Raw genomic sequence first — 19,364 nt, forward strand, 5'->3', positions numbered from 1 at the left:
CCATACCACACCGATCAAGCCACGCCCACAGAACCGGTAGTAAAAAAAAATTGAATCCCACCACTGGGGAACAGGATTGTTTTTGAAGTATTGCATGGTTTGGATGCCACATGGGAAAACTGGAAGGACCAAAGTCAGACAGAAAAAAAAATCCAGAGACTAAGCAGGCCTATACTGTAACCGTGGACCAGTGTCCCATCACTGAGAAATAACCAGTTTGATGCACAGGTGGGAAAAAGAAATATAAGGTTTGAATCTGGGCTCGCATTTTGATGGCTTCAGGGTCATACCTGGCAGTTGCTGGTTTTCTTCTCCAATTACATTTTTTCTAGTAGCTATAATAAAATTAAAACGATCAAAAAGCTATGGCCTACTGACCTTCATTTTGAGGTCTGGGTGAAGTCTTGCATTCCTTCGTTCTATATTTTCTACTTTCTGCTCTCTATGTTCTGAGAGAGAGATAAGAATCTGCCTTATTCTGACTCAGAAAGTTGATTCCGTCAGCCAGGTACCATATACCAGTACAGGTAGTCCTTGACTTACAACATATCATTTAGTGACCATTCAAAGTTACAACGGACACTGAAAATGGTGACTTATGACGGTTTCTCACCCTTATGACTTATGGTTGCAGCATCCCCCATGGTCACGTGATCAAAATTCGGATGCTTGGCCCCTGGTTCATACTTATGACCGTTGCTGTATCCCAAGGTCATGTGATGCCCTTTTGCAGCCTTCTGACAGGTCAATGTGGAAGCCAGATTCACTTAACAACCGAGTTAACTAACTTATCAAATGCAGTGATTCACTTAACAAATGTGGCAAAAAAAGGTCATAAGAGGGGGCAAAACTCGCTTAACAACAGTAACTTTGGCCACAGTTGTGGTCGTACGTTGAGGACTACCTACGCTTGGTTCATGACTAGTTTCCTTTTAAGAACACTGGTCATTTCTGACCCTACTTGGGGAAAGAGTGCTTTGCGGTTTGTTTGTTTTCCTTTCGTTCCTTTGTTTTGGGTTTTGCTTCCTTTCGTTTCCTTTTGCTATACATAGACAGCAGGCAGACTTTGAGTGTTTTTACTTAAGGGGAGGCAGCTCTTTTATAAAACAAAGGTTCTCCATTCTCACAACCCTGCCTGGACTGGTACCCAAGTCCCCCACCTTGTTACAAGAGAAGCTGGTACATCAAGCAAAATTGGGTTTGTGACCAGTTTCCCCTGAAGAAGAATATTTTCCTTTTAACTCCTTAAGACGGGGGGGGGGGTCCCCAAACTTGGCAACTTTAAGACGTGTGGACTTCAACTCCTGGAATTCTGCTGGCTGGAGAATTCTGGGAGTTGAAGTCCACACGTCTTAAACAGTGGTGGGATTCAATTTTTTTTTATACTCCCCATTCTGTTGGGCGTGGCTTGGTGGGCGTGGCAGCAGAAAGATACTGTAAAATCTCCAGTCAGAGGTGGGTATTTGCCGGTTCTCCAAACTACTCAAACTTTCCGCTACCGGTTCTTCAGAACTGGTCAGAACCTGCTGAATGCCACCTCTGGACTCTTAAAAGTTGCCAAGTTTGGAGAACTCTGCCTTTAGGAAGTGAAATGGTTCCAGGAAATTTTTGTGTATTCACATGAAGTTCATTGCTGTTAATTACACCCGGGTGTTGGCCTTTTAATGCTTGACAAAAAGGATGTGGTAGGGAATACGCCCTGCAGGCAACGATTCTTATCCCTGGCAATTCTCTGTTAAAGCCTCTGCTGGTAGGACAATCTCATCTGAACTGTTGGCTAAATACAGGAAACCAAGAGGTGGGCAAACACCCTTGTTCTTTGCAGGTAGCACTCGACGGATGACCAACAATTGAACCCAAAGTTTCCGTTGCTAAGCAAGACGGTTGTTAACTGAGATTTGCACCATTTTGCAATCTTTCTTGCCACAGCGGTTCAGTGGGAATCACTGTGGCGATTAACCTAGTAACATGGTTGTTAAAGTGAATCTGGCTTCCTCATTGACTTTGCTTGTCAGAAGGGTTGCAAAAAGGGAATCACCAGACCGTGGAAAACACGGCAACCGTCATAAATGTGAGTCAGTGGCCAAACGTCTGAATTTTCATCACCTGACCATGGGAACGCTGCAACAGTTGTCAGTGTGGGAAAACGGTCATAAGTTGCTATTTTCATCACCGTTGTAACTTCAGTCACTAAACAATCGATTGTAAGTCAAGGACTGCTTGTACTCATTGTACACATTGGTAAATATATATATATATATATACCAAATACAAGCTAGGCGGATATGACCTTGTTGATGACCCTCTGTCAAGGACCTTGGAGCAGGGGTGGGATTCAAATTTCTTAACAAACAGTTCTGTGGGTGTACCCTAATTTTTGGATGTGGCTTGGTGGTCATGTGACTGGATGGGCATGGCTTGTATGTAAATATTGTAAATATTTATGCAAATATTGAATTTTTTATTTAAAAAAGAGCAACTTTTACCCAAAACAAAGCAAAGCAGGCAGGCAGATTGAGTTGCTTGCAGAATCACACAGTCACTCACAGATCTACCTTTCTGCAATCTGCTGCCTGAGTCTGCACTGAAAAATAGAAGGTTCAATCCTAAAGAAGGTTCAGCTCTGCTCTCAGGCCAGTGGTGTGATTTGCCGGTTCTCTGAACTTTGCAGAATCGTAACAACCGGTTCTATAGAACTGGTCTGAACCAGTAGAATCCCACTCCTTCCTTGGAGTTCTCATATTGAATGATCTAAGTGCCAAAGCTCACTGCAGCAGTATTGCCAAAAAGGCTTTAAGAGTTGTAAATTTAATTTTACAAAGCTTCTCCTCTGGTAATACTGTTTTGCAAACTAGGGTATTCAAAACCTTTGCTAGACCAATACTTGAATTCAGCTCTGCTGTCTGGAATCCGCACTGTATATCAGACATAAATACAATTGAGCGAGTCCAGAAGTATTTTACCAGAAGAGTACTACATTCCTCTGTTCGCAACAGAATACCCTACAGCACCAGACTTGAGAGTCTAGACTTAGACAACCTTGAACTACACTGACTAAGATTGGACTTAAGCATAGTACATAAAATCATATGTTACAACATCTTACCAGTTAATGAATACTTCAGCTTTAACCACAACAACACAAGAGCACATAACAGATATACACTTAATGTAAACCACTCCAAACTTGATTGCAGGAAGTACGATTTCAGCAACAGAGTGTTCAATGTCTGGAACTCACTACCTGATTCTGTTGTCACCTGCTCAAACCCCCACTCCTTCACCCTCAAACTAACCTCTATTGACCTCACCCCAATCCTAAGAGGTCTGTAAGGGGCATGCATAAGCACACCATCGTGCCTACCGTCCCTGTCCTATTGTCCCCAATTATTAGTTCCTAGTTCTTATATTTAAACTTATGTTTATTCTTATTTCTATAGTATTGTAAGCTTTTGACAAATCAAATAAATAAAAAAGAAATAATTAAAAAATATTCTTAGGATCACAAACTATTAGCAGCCTCCTGATGGGTAGTACAAAGGGTAAGAAAGCAGAATGAGACACATTGATTCTATCGTTCAAAGCCACTTCATTCTCACTCCATATTTTCATCCTCCCACGTAGCAGGTTGCATACGCCAATGGTCTTAGGACAATTATTTTTCACAGAGTCAGTGAGAAACATTGCAAAATCAAAGGTTAGTTAGACCACATTGCCCAGAAAAGGTAAAAGTTCCCCTGTCCAGTCATGTCTGACTGTAGGGCACGATGCTTCTCTCTGTTTTTTTATTTATTTTATTTGGTCAAGCGATTGTGAGATAACAGGTGTAAGTATAAACATGGTTATGAATACATGAAATGGATACGAATAAGAAAAAAAGAAACAATAGGACAGGGACGGTAAGCACAGACCTCTTAGGAAAGGGGTGTGGTCAATAGTAGACAGTCTAAGGTTAAAGTTTTTGGGGTTTGGGGAAGAAACCACAGAGTCAGATAGAGTATTCCAGACATTGACCACTCTGTTGCTGAAGTTGTATTTCCTGCAATCAAGTTTGGTGAGGTTTACCTTGAGTTTGTATCTATTGTGTGCTCTTGTATTGTTGTGGTTGAAGCTGAAGTATTCATTGACAGGTAGGACATTGCAATGTATAATTTTATGTACTATACTTAGATCGAACCGAAGGCGGCGTAGTTCTAAGTTGTATAGGTCTAAAATTTCAAGTCTGGTGGCAGAAGGTTTTCTGCTATGAGTAGAGGAGTGGAGAACTCTTGTGAAATATTTCTGTTTTTTGGCCAAGGGAGCCAATGTGGCCCAAAGACATTTTTCCGTGGTCACATGGCTATACGCTAAAGACGCATGGAATGTTGTAACCTTCCCACCGAAGTAGTACCTATTTATCTACTTGCATTTGCATGCTTTCGAGCTGCTAGGTGGGCAGGAGTTGGAGCAAGTCATAGGGAGCTCACTCCATCGCATGACACTCATGTCTCGAACCTGGGCTCTCACCTCTCCAGCTGACAACTTATGACTAGTTCTTGTACATAATAAACCCCTTTTCAAGCGCCTTTAACCACTGGGCCATCGCGCCCCTTTTAGAATGCACAGAAGAAGGGGGCAAAAGGTTTATTATGTACAACTAGTCTTCATACTTCACCTTGTTCAACACCATCATAACTTCAAATGGTTGCTGAACGAGTGGTCATTCCACGAGAGCTACATGTAACAGGGTTCTGAAATGACAGAGAAATGTAAGGAAAGCAGTCAAGAGACCCCAGGGTGGTTCTTGTCTTCTCCATAAATCTCCCTCCCTTTTTGGTTTGGACAGTGAGCCCCAGCAAGGAGATCAAGATTGTCTCTGCGGTCAGACGGAGTAGCATGAGCAGCTGTGGCAGCAGCGGGTACTTCAGCAGCAGCCCAACCCTCGGCAGCAGCCCGCCAGTCCTCTGCAACCCGAAATCTGGTAGGACGCTGAGGAATGTTTGCAACAGTGATGGTTTAGGGCAGGGGTGTCAAACTTGATTTCATTGAGGGCTGCATCAGGGTTGTGTTTGGCCGGGGGGGGACTGGGGGGGTGTCTGGCCAGGGTGGGCATGTCCAGCAAGGCATCACTCATGTTGGGGGTGCCTGTGATGGGCTGAACGCTCTGCCAGCAAAAACGGGCTCCCAAGCTCCGTTTTCGGCTGCGATGGCCTCTTGCAACCCTCTGCCAGCAAAAACGGACCTTGGGAGTACTTCCCATGGCCCTTGAGAGCTCCATTTCCGCTGGCAGAGGCAACAAGGGTGGGTCCTTTGCTGCTTCTAGGGCGGCCCTGCAGGCCGGATCTAAGCACCCAGGGGGCTGGATCCAGCCCCCAGGCCTTGAGTTTGACCCCCCTGGTTTAAGGGGGTCATACTTCTGCATCATTGTGTCTGACATACACATTTTGTTTCTTTTTTTAAAAAAAATATGCAAGTAGCAGGTGCTGAGCTGGGGAATGTGATAATGCTTGTTTGTGGCTATTTATTGGAGAGCAAATTTAACCTTTTTTTTGTTTCCAATTATGAAAATGGGTCAGGAATGGCTGTTTGCCTTGAGCAGAAGTTAATTACTTTGGAGGAGCAATTATCATCCCAGGCAGAATTAAATGCTCACATATAGCTTCAAGTCACATTTGGCTTCTTGAGATAACAGTGGTTATCTTGGTACTTGTGGACATCCTTATATCCTCAGTATAAAAAATGTTTAAAGACATTTGGTTGCATAACTTACTAGCTTTATGCTGAGTATATCTTTCCCATCCCTGCCCTTCCAAATCTTATATCCTGGCAGGGCAACAGCAATCCATTCTTGCATTGTTGCAAATAACACTTACAGTAGAAACCAGAAGCTGAGTTTGAATGAGCAGAATGGAGTCCTCATTTAGGGCTACGCAGATATTTGGAATTAAAGAGTTTGGAGGATATTTAAGTGTGCACCTAACACCTGTCAGAAACCATATAAAGCAGTGTTTTTCAAACTTGGCAACTTTAAGATATGTGGATCTCAACTGCCAGAATTCTCCAGACAGCTTGATATCTAACATTTACTTTATTATTTTTTCCAGATGTGTTAACTCAACCTTATTTTCTTTATAAGTAACTCAAGGTGGAGAACATACACAGCACACCTTCCCGTTCCTGTGTTCCCCACAACAACAACCCTGTATGGTGGGTTGGAATCAGAAAGTGACTGGCCGGCTTTCATGCCAAAGCAGGACTAGAACTCACTGTCTCCTGGTTTCTAGCCTACCACCTTAACCAAGGAAACGTTTTGGTCCTAGGTTAAAGTTTTGAACAGTAGATACAGATGAACTCCTAATCATATGTTGCCCTCCAGATCTCGCCACAGTCCTTACCTTTTTACATGCTTGTGGTCCAAGCAATAAAATAAAATGTATATACCATATTTTTTGGACTATAAGATGCTCCGAAGTAGAAGATGCTCCTAGCTTTTGGGGAGGAAAACAAGAAAAGAAATCTGCTTCCCAGCAATTTCCCTCCTTGCAGCAAACAGCATGGTCAGCTTCAGCACAGCCTGTGTCATGCTCCAGTTGGAATCTGATTTAGAGGGAGAGATGGAACAGCTGACAGGGAGTGGGAGTGTGGCTGTGGTGGCTGTGGAGGAAACTGGGGAAGGGCACAGGCCGGCTGGGCAGTCAGAGGAAGACTCAGGCCCACCACCTCTTCATCTTAGGGCATGCAGGGAGGAACGGATAAGGGAGCAACGTAGTTTATGGGGGAGGAAAGGGCCCTGATCCCCTTCATGGGCTGCAGCTGGGAAGACTGTTTAAAAGGGCAAACTGCATAGCAAAGTTGCTGGAAGCAAAGCATGCATTATCTTTATCGAGGCTTATCTGGGTTTTGGTGTCCTCCCACTTGTGTGTGCCTTGTTATCTTTTGGAAGTCTGCAAGTTATTATCCTGGTCTGTCATGTTAATTACTTCAGCATGGTTTGCGTTGGTTTTTTTTAATCTCTACTTTATCTGTAGATAAAGTATCTGGGTTCAGACTGCATTTCTTCCCTTTGTAGACTGTTTTTGGAAGAGTTTGATCTCCCACCAAGTATAATTGGACATTGTGGGCCAAGTTGGAGGCATTAAAGGGAATTTATCTACTTTGGTGACTTTGTTATTTTTGTGCCATGCCCTGGGTCATCACAGCCTGATTTAGCATGAGCAGCTGATTATCTATTAGATCGGCCTCCCAACGATCAGCTGTTTCAGGCTGCAGGGATCGCCATCACCTATTACTGCCTCTGTGCACTCCATTTTAGGCCTCCTCATCCAATTTCGGCCTGTTCCAGGTGGCAGGGATCGGAACAGGCCAAAAACGGGGCACGTAGAGGCCGAAAACAGGATGCAAAGGCCTGCTGGGAGGCAGAGGCCAAAGAGTGTGGGGTGGCGGATGGATAGGGCTTCGGCAACATTCGCTGCACAGACATTTCCGCTCACTTTTCGGGGTGTGGGGAGTGCATCTTATACACCCAAAAATACGGTATATAAAAAGCAAAAGTCACTACCTGTCTGTATATGTAGAACAAATAATCAAACTAATCATCATTTGTCTAGACAACAGTAGGCTAAGCTCTACAATGGACAACTCCATGTAATACAATATTTCTTTTGGAGACCTGTACAATTTCCATTCAAAAATGAGGAACTGAATTGTCTACAGGCTCCCAATGGTTAAATAAACAGACACACCAGTACTTTCAAAGCTAGCATGCCAAGCTAAAGAGAACCCTGATAAGCTATGTCAGATAAGCTGGGGTGTTTAAATGATGAAACATTCCAGCAATTTTATATCTCTTGTACATTGTTATTGGCACAATAAAATAAAATTATTGTAAGGCTGTGAGGACTTAGTTGTGTGCCCTGGCCTGAGGCCATGAATATGTTAAGATTCCCGTTTCCTGGTTGTATTAACATCATAATGACAGTTTTATTTAAAGCCACAAACATTTATTTTGTCCTGTTTTTAAGCCTCCCAGACACACTAGTTCAGATGCTCAGCTGTAGAAATAAAATAAAAATAAAAAAAATAGATTGTGGGAATAGAAGCCAATTTATTGTTAATGAATTTGAAAGGGAAAGAGTTTTATTTGAGAATCGGGGCTTTGCCAGAAAATGTGGAAAAATAAATTGTGAGAAGTGATCTCTGGACCCTGGTGGCGCAGTGGTTAGAATACAGTATTGCAGTACCTCTGCCCACAGCCTGAACTTTGATCTTGATGGGCTCGAGGTTGACTCAGCTTTCTATCCTTCCGAGGTTGGTAAAATGAGGACCCAGATTGTTGTGGGCAATATGCTGATCTTGTAAATCACTCAGAGAGTGCTGTAAAGCACTGTGGAGCAGTATATAAGTCTAAGTGCTATTGCTGTCTTTCTCAGCAACAAATATATTGCATAGGTCCGTGATGGCAAACCTATGGCACGTGTGCCAGAAGTGGCGTGCAGAGCCATTTCTGCTGGCACGGGAGAGGTCACCCAGAACAGACCCACCGTGCGTGCACACGCGCCCCCCGCCAGCCAGCTGATTGTTATGTATCTGCCATGCATGTGCAGGGGGCGGGGTGCATGTGGGGGAGTCACATGCATGGGGACGGGGGGTCATGCACGCATTACATTATGGGTGCAGGCACCCATGTGCGCATGCGTGCGCACCTTCGGCATATGTGGTTTGGATATGATTTTTCCACTTAGAAGAGCCTTGTTTGGAAGCATCCTCAAGCTGGGTTCCCAAATCACTATTTTTTTAAAAAAAAACAAATTTTATTAGTTTTTACAACACAATACACAAACAAACAAGGCATAATAACATAAAAGATCTTTTCTGAAAAAACCAATAGAACATACAGAATAATTCCAAATTATAATATATATATTTACGTTATCTGTTCAACTTCGCATCTTATCCCAACTTCTCTTTATTTCTCCCTTTCATTCTATTATTCAAATTATATTTCTTGCTAATTAAAATTTTATTGCTTTTCAAGAACAATACACAAACAAACAAAACGTAGAACATAAAAAACATAAAACATCTTTTCTGAAAGTTGCTTGATCCCGGGTTAAAACTCTTTGTACAGACAGAAATTCAAAAATCATATTCATTTTATATACCATTCCATATCTTGTTACCATTTTCAATTTTCTATATAGCTTCTTCCCTCTTTTATCTTTCTTGATTTTATTTTATTTATCTCATCTCAGTTCAAATCATAATACTTATCATTCTTTATCTGTTCTATTTCCAGCTATCCATTCATCTTTTCTCTTTAAACAAACTTCTCCTGTACACTGATTGGAGTATGACGCCTTTAACTCTTTCTCCTAACTTAATAATACTTAATATAACACTTAACTTATATTGGGATTCTGTTTAGTACATTCTAAAATTACACAATGTATTTTATAAGAAAAAAACAGCAACAACAAAAAAAACATACTTATAAGTATATAAGACCACTATCAATGCCATTAAAAAACTAATCATACATATTAATACTCATTTATATCTTAAAGATTTTTCTAAATACACATATAAAAACACAATCTTATGTACCTTACAGAATCCCTTTTTCAATTAAATTTACCCATTGTCCCTAAATGGATTTTGTTTCTTTAAATCTTGCTTCCCACCATTAAGGCTTCTCATCCCTTCCTTTCTCCCTTGCTTATTCTTCTCCTTGCCCTTTTTACCCCTTTGTCTCTCCTCCTCCCCTTTCTTCTTCTGCTTTCCCCTTTCCTGTTGTTTTCTAACCTTGTATCCACCTTTCACCTCATTTTTCTCTTTTTTGGTTGTTTTTTCAGGCCTTAAAATCCCCTTTTTCTTTTGCTCTTTCTCCTCCTCCCCAAATAGGATCATTTGTTCATCAAAGATGGCTTCTTCTTTATCCCAGTCGTCCTGCTGCGCAGTCAGTTTTCATAGGTACATACCGCCATTTCTAAAAATTGAAAAGAGTGCCCAAAGTATCTTTCCCATCTTGTTCTTCTTTTTATATTTTTGATATTCAGTTTTTAATTCATCACAAGCGATGCCATTGTAAAGAGAAAGAATTTTTTTCCAAAACAACCACCAGTGCTTTTAATCAAAATAATTCCCAAGAGTTCCAAAGTCACCAAACAATCCAAATAAGCTATTTCTTTTAATACTTTTTCTTTCTTCCATTTCTCTTTCTGGGGTTGCTGTTTGATCAAAAAGTTCCAATTAAGATATATCTTTTAGAAGTCTTATTAATATTCAATAGCTCTTTAAAATTCTAGGCAGTCTCCTCCTTGTTTAAATTCTGCTCCAATTTTTTTCCTCTCCCTTCCCACTTACAGCAAAAAGATTTTCCTTTAAATATTCAGAAATCCATACCTCCAATGCGAGTTTTCCGATTTCTCTTAAAGTTCTATCGCTGTCACGTTCGGAAGGAGAGTGAAAAGACAAAAAGTTTTTCCTTTAATTTCCATTCGCCGCTTGACGCATTCTGGACACAGTGTATCTTTAATAAGCTTTAAATTCCAGGGTACTTTCACTGTTACTTTGTCCCGGTCAGCAAAGATCACTTTCATTTCTTGACAGCTCCTCCTGCACTTTCTTTTTCCGGCTGAGCTCTTCTATGTGGCGGCCATTGCTGACCACCGCTCAGCTGCCTTTGGAAAAGGGGGTTTAGCCGGCTAGGGAAGAGAGGTGCGATGTCTCTCGACCCTGCCAGACCCCCCCTGTCTTCGCCACCTTCTACGGAGGTGGCTTAGCCCCGAAGCCAAATGGCTCGGGGCACTCGGGCAGTGAACACGGGCAGAAACCACGCACAGTCGTGGATTCCTGCCTGCTCCGAAGCGCTGCAGACCGGAAAAATCCCCCAAATCACTATTGACTATGTTGGCATAGGTGCTCAGCTAAAAACCAGACTAACTACATTATTTATTCAAATGACCTCTAGGCTAATAGACTTTTCTTAGGTTGACGCAACAAAGGCAACCACTTGTCTTGCTGTGTGTTTTGACACTTGTAGCCTACTGTCAGATCCATGTATCTGCCATTCTTCAATGGAAGAAGAAGCAGGGAGGGAAGTTGGAAAAAGAAATACTTTTTTGATGTAACTTGAATATATTAAATCTTATATTGAATTTGTATAACCTACACTTGATATACAACTGAGAGACTGAAACCAGATGCCCTGGAAACTTGTCACCTCTGGAAGAGACAGCAAAAGAGAAGGGACCATAAAAATGCCAGCCGGGAGATGTTTCCTGAGAAACCCTTTAGAAGATTTTTTCTCAGAAAAGGGGAGGGGAAATTAACATGTTGATTCTTTGTTTTACAAAATACACATCAAGATAAGGTGTCTTAAACTCCCTTATCTATCACTGCATGCCTGGGGGTTAGATGCTGCTTTTGAATCCCTACTTGAATTGTCTCATCTCAATAAAGGATTCATTTTGAAACACCTAGATTTCAGAAGGTCATTCTTGTCGATTGAAATGGGAAAAGTTCAGTAGCCTGACACCGACAGTGTTTGTGAACATTGACTAAGCGGCAATAAGTTTGATTTTAGCAACAATTCTTCATGGATTCCCACATGGTCATCCTTCATCTAACATTCAATGCTGTCTTTGTTGAATTCACAGCACTGATGATATGTGAATAGAAAGTGATGGGGAGATTGCTGCCGTGTCTCTCAAGCCCTGGTTAGAACTTAGATATGCTTTTAGGTCAGTGTTTTTCAACTTTTTCAACTTCAACTTGAAGATATGTGGACTTCAAATCCCAGAATTCCCCAGCCAATATGCTTCTTCAAGTTGTCAAATCTGAGAAACACGATTCTAGAAGCAGCCTAAAGGGTTTTTATTTATTTTTTATTTGTCTCTTCTTAGTGTATTTTTTGTTTAAATAAAAAGGTGAACAAATTGAATATACGTGACAAGATTCCCAATGCCTGAACACTTGTCAAATGGCATCTTCTAGGCCGGGGTGTCAAACTCGATTTGATTGAGGGCCAGCCACATCAGGGTTATGTTTGACCTTGGGGGTCCGGGAGGCATGGCTGCGGTGCATGGCCAGCTCAACATCACTCATCAAGGCTCCATTTTTGGCCACGATGGCCTGTTGCAGCCCTTCTGTCAGCAAAAATGGAGTCCGGGGGGGACACCACTCACAACCTCCCCATCCCCCCATTTTGCTGGCAGTGGCACCATGGACAGGCCCTTCATTGTTTCCAGGGTTAAGCACCCCGTGGGCCGGATCTGCCACACGGTCCTTGAGTTTGACACCCCTTTTCTAGGCAAAGCAATACAAAAATAAAAAAAACCCTTCCTGGAGAAGCAATTGGCTAAAATCCTAAATCACTGACACTCGAGTATACATGTAGAATTCCACTGGATGCAGAATCACTTCAGAATCAGATTAAAATCCATGTTTTCTGCCTGGTTTGACTTCTCAACTGTAGATCAGTCTGTTGGTTTGTTTTACAATTTTTTACAATTTTATTTATTTTATTTCTATAGCCACCCATCTCAATTGTGCAATTCACAGCCCAGGCACAAGCCTTTGATTTATGTCAAGCTATGAATGAAACAAGGGGGCACTTAAAAGGGGAACAACAAAATGATGATGCTATGAGTGAGAGCAACCACAAAATTCTTTCAGCTGTCACATCAATTTGTATCTGACAAGTCCTTATTGAACAAGATGAAAGCTGCCATCAGTCTATTTTTGTTCTAAGCAATTTCCTGTGTTTCCAGAAAGATGAAAGATAACTCATTTTGGGCCCTCAAAAAAGAAAAAGGATAAAAATATGCTGATTCTAGGAAAATTTGATTTAGGAAGAAATAATTGGCTTCTCCTTTTTCACATCAATCTGGTTGTGCGTTAACAACTTCAGCAGGCAGTTTCTGTAGCCCATAATAGCTCTTTTCAGGCTGTGCGATAGAAAGTGCCTTAATCATGAGATTGTAATTAGGAAAATTTGGGACTGTGCTGAAATGGATAGATTAACTTTAAAAATTAAAGACAAAGATGATTCAGAATACTATTGGACATGGAATAAATTTTATGAATGAATAGAGAAAAGAGGTAGAAATTGGAGAAAGTAAGATTATGAAGGTTAATATATGTGTTGAAAGTAAAGAGGTCGATAAATATAAATGTAATTGATAAAAACGTAATTAATCTAGCAAAAGAAGAAATTAGTATTGTTATTATACCATTACTATTGCTAATAGTTTGTATGTTGAGATTTATTACCAATGTATGTTGGTCGTGTTCTATTTGTAAATAATGCTCTGTCAATGCACTGTTATTCAAAAATGTTTATGAATGAAAATTTATAAGAATATTAAAATATTTAAAAATTTAAAAAAGAAAAAGAAAGTGCTTTAATCATGTTTGATTTTGTGATTCTAGATATATTTTCTCCAATAGATAGTCCTTGACTTACAAACCATTTGTTTAGTGACAAATGTTCAAAATTATAACGGCACTGAAAAAAGTGACTTACAACCAATCCCCATAATTATGACTGTCATGGCATTCCCATGATCACATGGTCACAATACAGGAACCTGGCAATGGCATATGTTTATCATGATTGCAAAGTCATTAAGGGAAGCTGGATTTATGTAGCAACCACACAATTTGCTTAACTGCAGTTGATTCACTTAACAATTGTAACAAAAAAAATGTTTGTAAAATCAGGTGCAACTCACCTAAAATCACCTTGCTTAGCAACAGAAATGTTGATTCCAATTGTGGTGGGAAAGCAAGGATTACGTGTAATTTCCTCTCTTGTTCTAAATAAATAGATAAATAAATAAATAATCTGAAAAAGCATCATTCCTCTCTTCTTCCCTGTAGCTATACAGGTAGTCCTTGACTTACAACAGTTCATTTAGTGACTGTTCAAAGTTACAATGGCACTGAAAAAGTGACTCACAAATATTTTTCACAACTTATAACAATTGCAGCATTCCCATGGTCACGTGGATCAAAACTCACTGCTTGGCAACCTCCTCATATTTATGATGGTTGCAGGGTCCCCTTTTGTGAGGTCATCCCCTTTTGCGGAATCCAGATCCGCTTAACAACTGTGTTACTAACTTAACAACTGCAGTGATTCACTGAACAACTGTGGCAAGAAAGTTGGGGCATAAAATGGGGCAAAATTCCATTAACAAATGTTAGCAACAAAAATTTTGGGCTCAAGTATGATCAGAAGTCAAAGACTACCTGTATGTGATGACCCAGAGGATATCAGAAATATAACAAAAACCAAAACGTAACTAAAAGTCCTTTAATGCCTCCAACAGAAATGTTGATTCCAATTGTGGTGGGAAAGCAAGGATTACGTGTAATTTCCTCTCCTGTTCTGGACATTAATAGAATAGAATTCTTTATTGGCCAAGTGTGATTGGACACACAAGGAATATGTCTTGGTGCAAATACTCTCAGTGTACATAAAAGAAAAGATACATTCGTCAAGAGTCAAGCATACAAGGTCAAGGTACAATACTTAATGATAGTTATAGGGTACAATAAGCACTCGAATCATACTGGGAAACAGTCAATATAAATTGTAAGGATACAAGCGACGAAGTTACAGTCATGCAGTCACAAGTGGGAGGGGAAGGGTGATAAGGAGTGATGAGAAGATTAACAGTAATAGTAGTGCAGACTTTAATAGTTGAACAGTGTTGAGGGAATTATTTGTTTAGCAGAGTGATGCCATTCGGGGAAAAAAACTGTCCTTGTGTCTAGTTGTTCTGGTGTGCAAGTGCTCTATAGCGTCGTCTTGAGGGAAGGAGTTGAAACAGTTTATGTCTGGGATGTGAGGGGTCTGTAAATATTTTCACAGCTCTCTTTTTGACTCGTGCAGTATACAGGTCCTCAATGGAAGGCAGATTGGTAGTAATTGTTTTTTCTGCAGTCCTAATTATCCTCTGAAGTCTGTGTCTGTCCTGTTGGGTTGCAGAACCAAACCAGACAGTTACAGAGGTGCAGATGACAGACTCAATAATTCCTCTGTAGAACTAGATCATCAACTCCTTGGGCAGTTTGAGCTTTCTGAGTTGGCGCAGAAAGAACATTCTTTGTTGTGCTTTTTTGATGATGTTTTTGATGTTAGGTGTCCATTTTAGGTCATGTAATATAGTAGAACCTAGAAATTTGAAGGTCTCTACTGTTGATACTGTGTTTTCTAGTATTGTAAGAGGTGGTAGTATGGGAAGGTTTCTTCTAAAGTCTACCACCATTTCTATGGTTTTGAGTGTGTTCAGTTCCAGATTGTTCCGGTTACACCACGAGGCAAGTTGTATAACCTGTCTGTATGCACATTAAGCTTATTCTCAAAGTATAAATGCTGAGTTGCTGGCAGTGTTAATGATTTGCACAGTTCCTTCCCTTGACTTCTTCACATCAGTTTCAGTGGCAGTGGATATCAGACTGCCCTTATCCATGATAGTTCACTCCTTCAGGGCAGGTATAAGAAAACACCAATAGCACAATGGGTATGTATATGTGGTAAAGGAGAAGTCGAAGGTATCTCACATGTTTTATTGTACTGTGAGTTATACAGAGTTTATAGGTCAGTGTATATTCTCCCCTTACTAGAGAGATTGCCATGGAGGGCAGACAATTTTTGTGTAGGCTTTCTCCTCCAGAACTCAAACCCGGCTATTACGTGTGCAATGGCAAAATTCTGTGTTGCTGCAATGTCTACAAGAAAAAAATTGGTTTCGGAATTATAGCTGTCACTTTATGTCAATTTTTGGAGATATAACAATCTTTGGAAAATAATATTTACACACATACTTATTGGCTCTCCACTCATATAAACCAGGGAGTGATCCTAACTGTTTGAGAACAGGTATTTTCTTAACAGGGATGTTATTACCCACTATTAATGTACTATAATGTTTCAGTACTATTTTTATATATATTGTTAATAGTGGTGTCTATTGCTGGTCTAAGAGTGTAATAAAGGTATATTCCTCTCCTATCCATGATAATTAAAAGGAAGTTGTCAGCATTACGAGTAATGCACCCATGGAAAACAGAACTCCTCAGCGAACAGTTTATTGGATACTTCATATTGGCACAACTGGTGAAAGCCAACTCTGAATTTTCCTGCACCTTTCCCCTGGTTAAAAGTAAACGTTTCCCGCCCCAAGTCATTCATCACGCTGTCCAATCCAGGTGCTGGCTGTTTGCTTGATTACTTGCTCTTCCTCTGGCCAGCCCTCTGTGAGAATGTCCTTGGTTCCCACAGGAAAACTTTATTGTTTTGGCTACAACACCCCGTCTTAATTATTCCCCCCTCCCGCCATTGGGGTGCCAACCCTGAAGCCTCCAAGATATCCTCGACCAGGTTCATCTCAGGGTTGACAGTAGTTGCATTGACTTCCGTTCATAGAACTGATGCTGGATTTTGAAGGACAAAGCAATAAAAAGCATTTTGGGGGTTTATTGAATAGTGCTTGCGATGTCATTCAGAAAAGGTTAAGACACAAGGCTAGAAAGTGCTTTCGAGTATACGATATACTTGATTAATTTCTCCACAAGCGTGTAACAAGATTAGGACTGTGGAGTGATCTGGATTCAAAGGGTAAAATATGATTAGGAGTTTATCTGTATCCACTGTTCACAACTTTAACCCAGGACCAAACCGTTTCCTTAGTAATGACCTAGAAACAAGGAAACAGTGAATTCTACTCCTGTCTTAGGCACTAAGCTGAGTGACTTTGGGCCAGTCACTCTCTCTCAGTCCAACCTACCCCACAGGGTTGTTGTTGTTGTTGTGGGGAAAATAAGAGGAGAAAGGTGTGCTAGATATGTTTCACCACCTTGAGTTATTTATGAAAATAATAAAGGCAAGATATAAAAATAAGTAAGTAAGTAAATGAATGAAAGAATGAATAAATAGATAAGTAATGAATGAATGAATAAATAGATAAATAAATAATCTGAAAAAGCATCATTCCTCTCTTCTTCCCTGTAGCTATACAGGTAGTCCTTGACTTACAACAGTTCATTTAGTGACTGTTCAAAGTTACAATGGCACTGAAAAAGTGACTCACGAATATTTTTCACAACTTATAACAATTGCAGCATTCCCATGGTCACGTGGATCAAAACTCACTGCTTGGCAACCGCCTCATATTTATGATGGTTGCAGGGTCCCCTTTTGTGAGGTCATCCCCTTTTGCGGAAGCCAGATCCGCTTAACAACTGTGTTACTAACTTAACAACTGCAGTGATTCACTGAACAACTGTGGCAAGAAAGTTGGGGCATAAAATGGGGCAAAATTCCATTAACAAATGTTAGCAACAGAAATTTTGGGCTCAAGTATGATCAGAAGCCAAAGACTACCTGTATGTGATGACCCAGAGTATATCAGAAATATAACAAAAACCAAAACGTAACTAAAAGTCCTTTAATGCCTTCAACTTGGCTTCACTGTTTAATTGTTCACAGTGGAGGAGTAAACTATTTTCAAAATAACATTTCAAAGGAAAGAAACACAGTTCAAATTCAAAGAGCCAATAAGGAAGCAAAAACCAAAAACAAACAGCACTGAATAAAGTTCCAGGACAGACCAGGATAGATAATTGCCAACTTCAGGAAGATAACCAGGGACAGTCCGTTGGAAGAACGCCAACCAAGATAAACCTTCTTTAGGAATAAAACACTACTTTGTCTCCAGCGTCTGTTAGCATGCAGGTCCAACCTTTTATGCAGATCTCACACCTGCAACCCATGAAGAGGAGCAAGGCCCTCTCCTCCCAAGTAGACCATGTTTTTCCCTGATCCTCTCCTCCCTGCATGCCCTAGGATGGATAGGGGATGGGCCTGGGTCCTCCTCTGACTGCCCAGCCGGCCTCTGCCCTTCCCCAGCCTCCTCCACCACCTCTGGAGCCACACTTCCACTCCCTGTTGGCTGTTCCTCCTCTTCCTCAGAGTCAGTCTCCACCAGGGACATGACACTGTACAAGGCTATTAACCGTATTTTGTTTCTTTGGATTTAAAAGCTTGGAAACTAGGCATTTCCTGGGCAGATGCACAAACGGGGAACTTTATGAAAAGGAGAAGCACAAATCAGCAGCCAGCTTAATTTTTATTTTACGTTTTCTGAGGCGAGAGGGAATTCCCCGCTACAGCCTTTTCCCTTAGAAGTTCATAGCTTGAGCACATCTGGGTCATTCTGGATGCAAAGCCGGCTGAGGGATTCTGGGAGTTGAAGTCCACAAGTCTTCAAATTGCCAAGGTTGGAGACCCCTGCTCTATACATCACTCTGTTGTCAATGAACATTTGATGTCCTTGACGGTTGTGAAAAAATGCCCAGTGGTTTCCTTCTTAAGGCAGGTACACAGTAATTGTTCTATTCTCAGAAAAGGTCATTTTTAGGAGATGGGAAAAAAAAAAAACAGAAATTGCAATATAACCCTTGTAAAAAATGACTGAATGAAGCTGGACAATTCCAGACTAGACTCCTAATTTGGAAGCAGCTTCAATCTCTGAAGAATAATGAAAAACAAATCTTATTTAGGTGTCTTTCCTTCCATTTTTCTCCTCTAGTACTAAAAAGAACAGTGACTCCTGAAGAACTTCTGAGGCCAGGGGCTCCCTATGCCCGGAAAACATTCACTGTAAGTTTGTGTTTCACATTTTTATTTTCTGCTGTTTATTGCATTCAATTATTTATTTATTCTCCACAAAGGTTTGTGCAGTGTGGAGACCACTGCTTAGAATTTTAGCTATTAAATTTCAGGTGCTGAATTTGACCATGGTGTAAAGCTGTTCCATAGGTGATTTTTTTTTCAAGAGGCAACCGGACTTTTTTTAAAGACGTTTCGCTTCTCATCCAAGAAGCTTCGATCCAAGAAATAAAACGTCTTCAAAAAAACAACAACAGAAAGTTTTTGGGATAACCATGACCTGGATGATTGAGAATCTCCATAGACATGGTGTAAAGCTATTTTCGTTCAGTGGTGTAGAAATAACATGATTTCGAAGTCATCTGATAAATATGATTAACAAGATTAGGGCAATAATGTGTTTTTATGTGTCCAGCTGGAGATGGAGGTGGGGTGTCAGAAAGCTAAACAGAATTGGACTGGGTTGGGACTTGAATGGACACTGGCAGAAAATGTCAAGGAAGTAGGCTAGGAAAAAAGACAATGGCAAGTTGCTTCAATATCACTGTCGATGAAAACTACATGAACACAGACACGCAGTTGCCAGGAAATGAGCTGGACAGATATACAGATAGACCTTGACTTATGACCGGACACTTAATACCTGTTCAAAATTATGATGGTCCCTCCAAAAGGGACTTACAACCTGGTTTTATAGTTCCAATGT

The 19,364-nt window shown here is 40.7% G+C and overlaps 1 protein-coding gene across 6 annotated transcripts in view; it reads left to right on the plus strand.

Moving 5' to 3' along the window:
* The window catches only part of DEPTOR (DEP domain containing MTOR interacting protein), a 96,652-nt gene that overhangs the window by 57,664 nt on the left and 19,624 nt on the right, over positions 1-19,364 (plus strand). For 3 of the 6 annotated variants that reach the window (XM_087962153.1, XM_087962155.1, XM_087962156.1), the window contains exons 7-8: positions 4,826-4,960; positions 18,579-18,649. In XM_087962153.1, the coding sequence (XP_087818279.1) occupies positions 4,826-4,960; positions 18,579-18,649 (206 nt within the window). The remainder of the gene's footprint in view (positions 1-4,825; positions 4,961-18,578; positions 18,650-19,364) is intronic. The other 3 variants (XM_087962154.1, XM_087962157.1, XM_087962158.1) reach the window with 1 other exon arrangement.

Source organism: Notechis scutatus, chromosome 3 (assembly GCF_049901735.1).
Source record: "Notechis scutatus isolate UNSWTSFEM ecotype Mainland chromosome 3, rNotScu1.2, whole genome shotgun sequence".
Classification (NCBI taxonomy): domain Eukaryota; kingdom Metazoa; phylum Chordata; class Lepidosauria; order Squamata; family Elapidae; genus Notechis; species Notechis scutatus.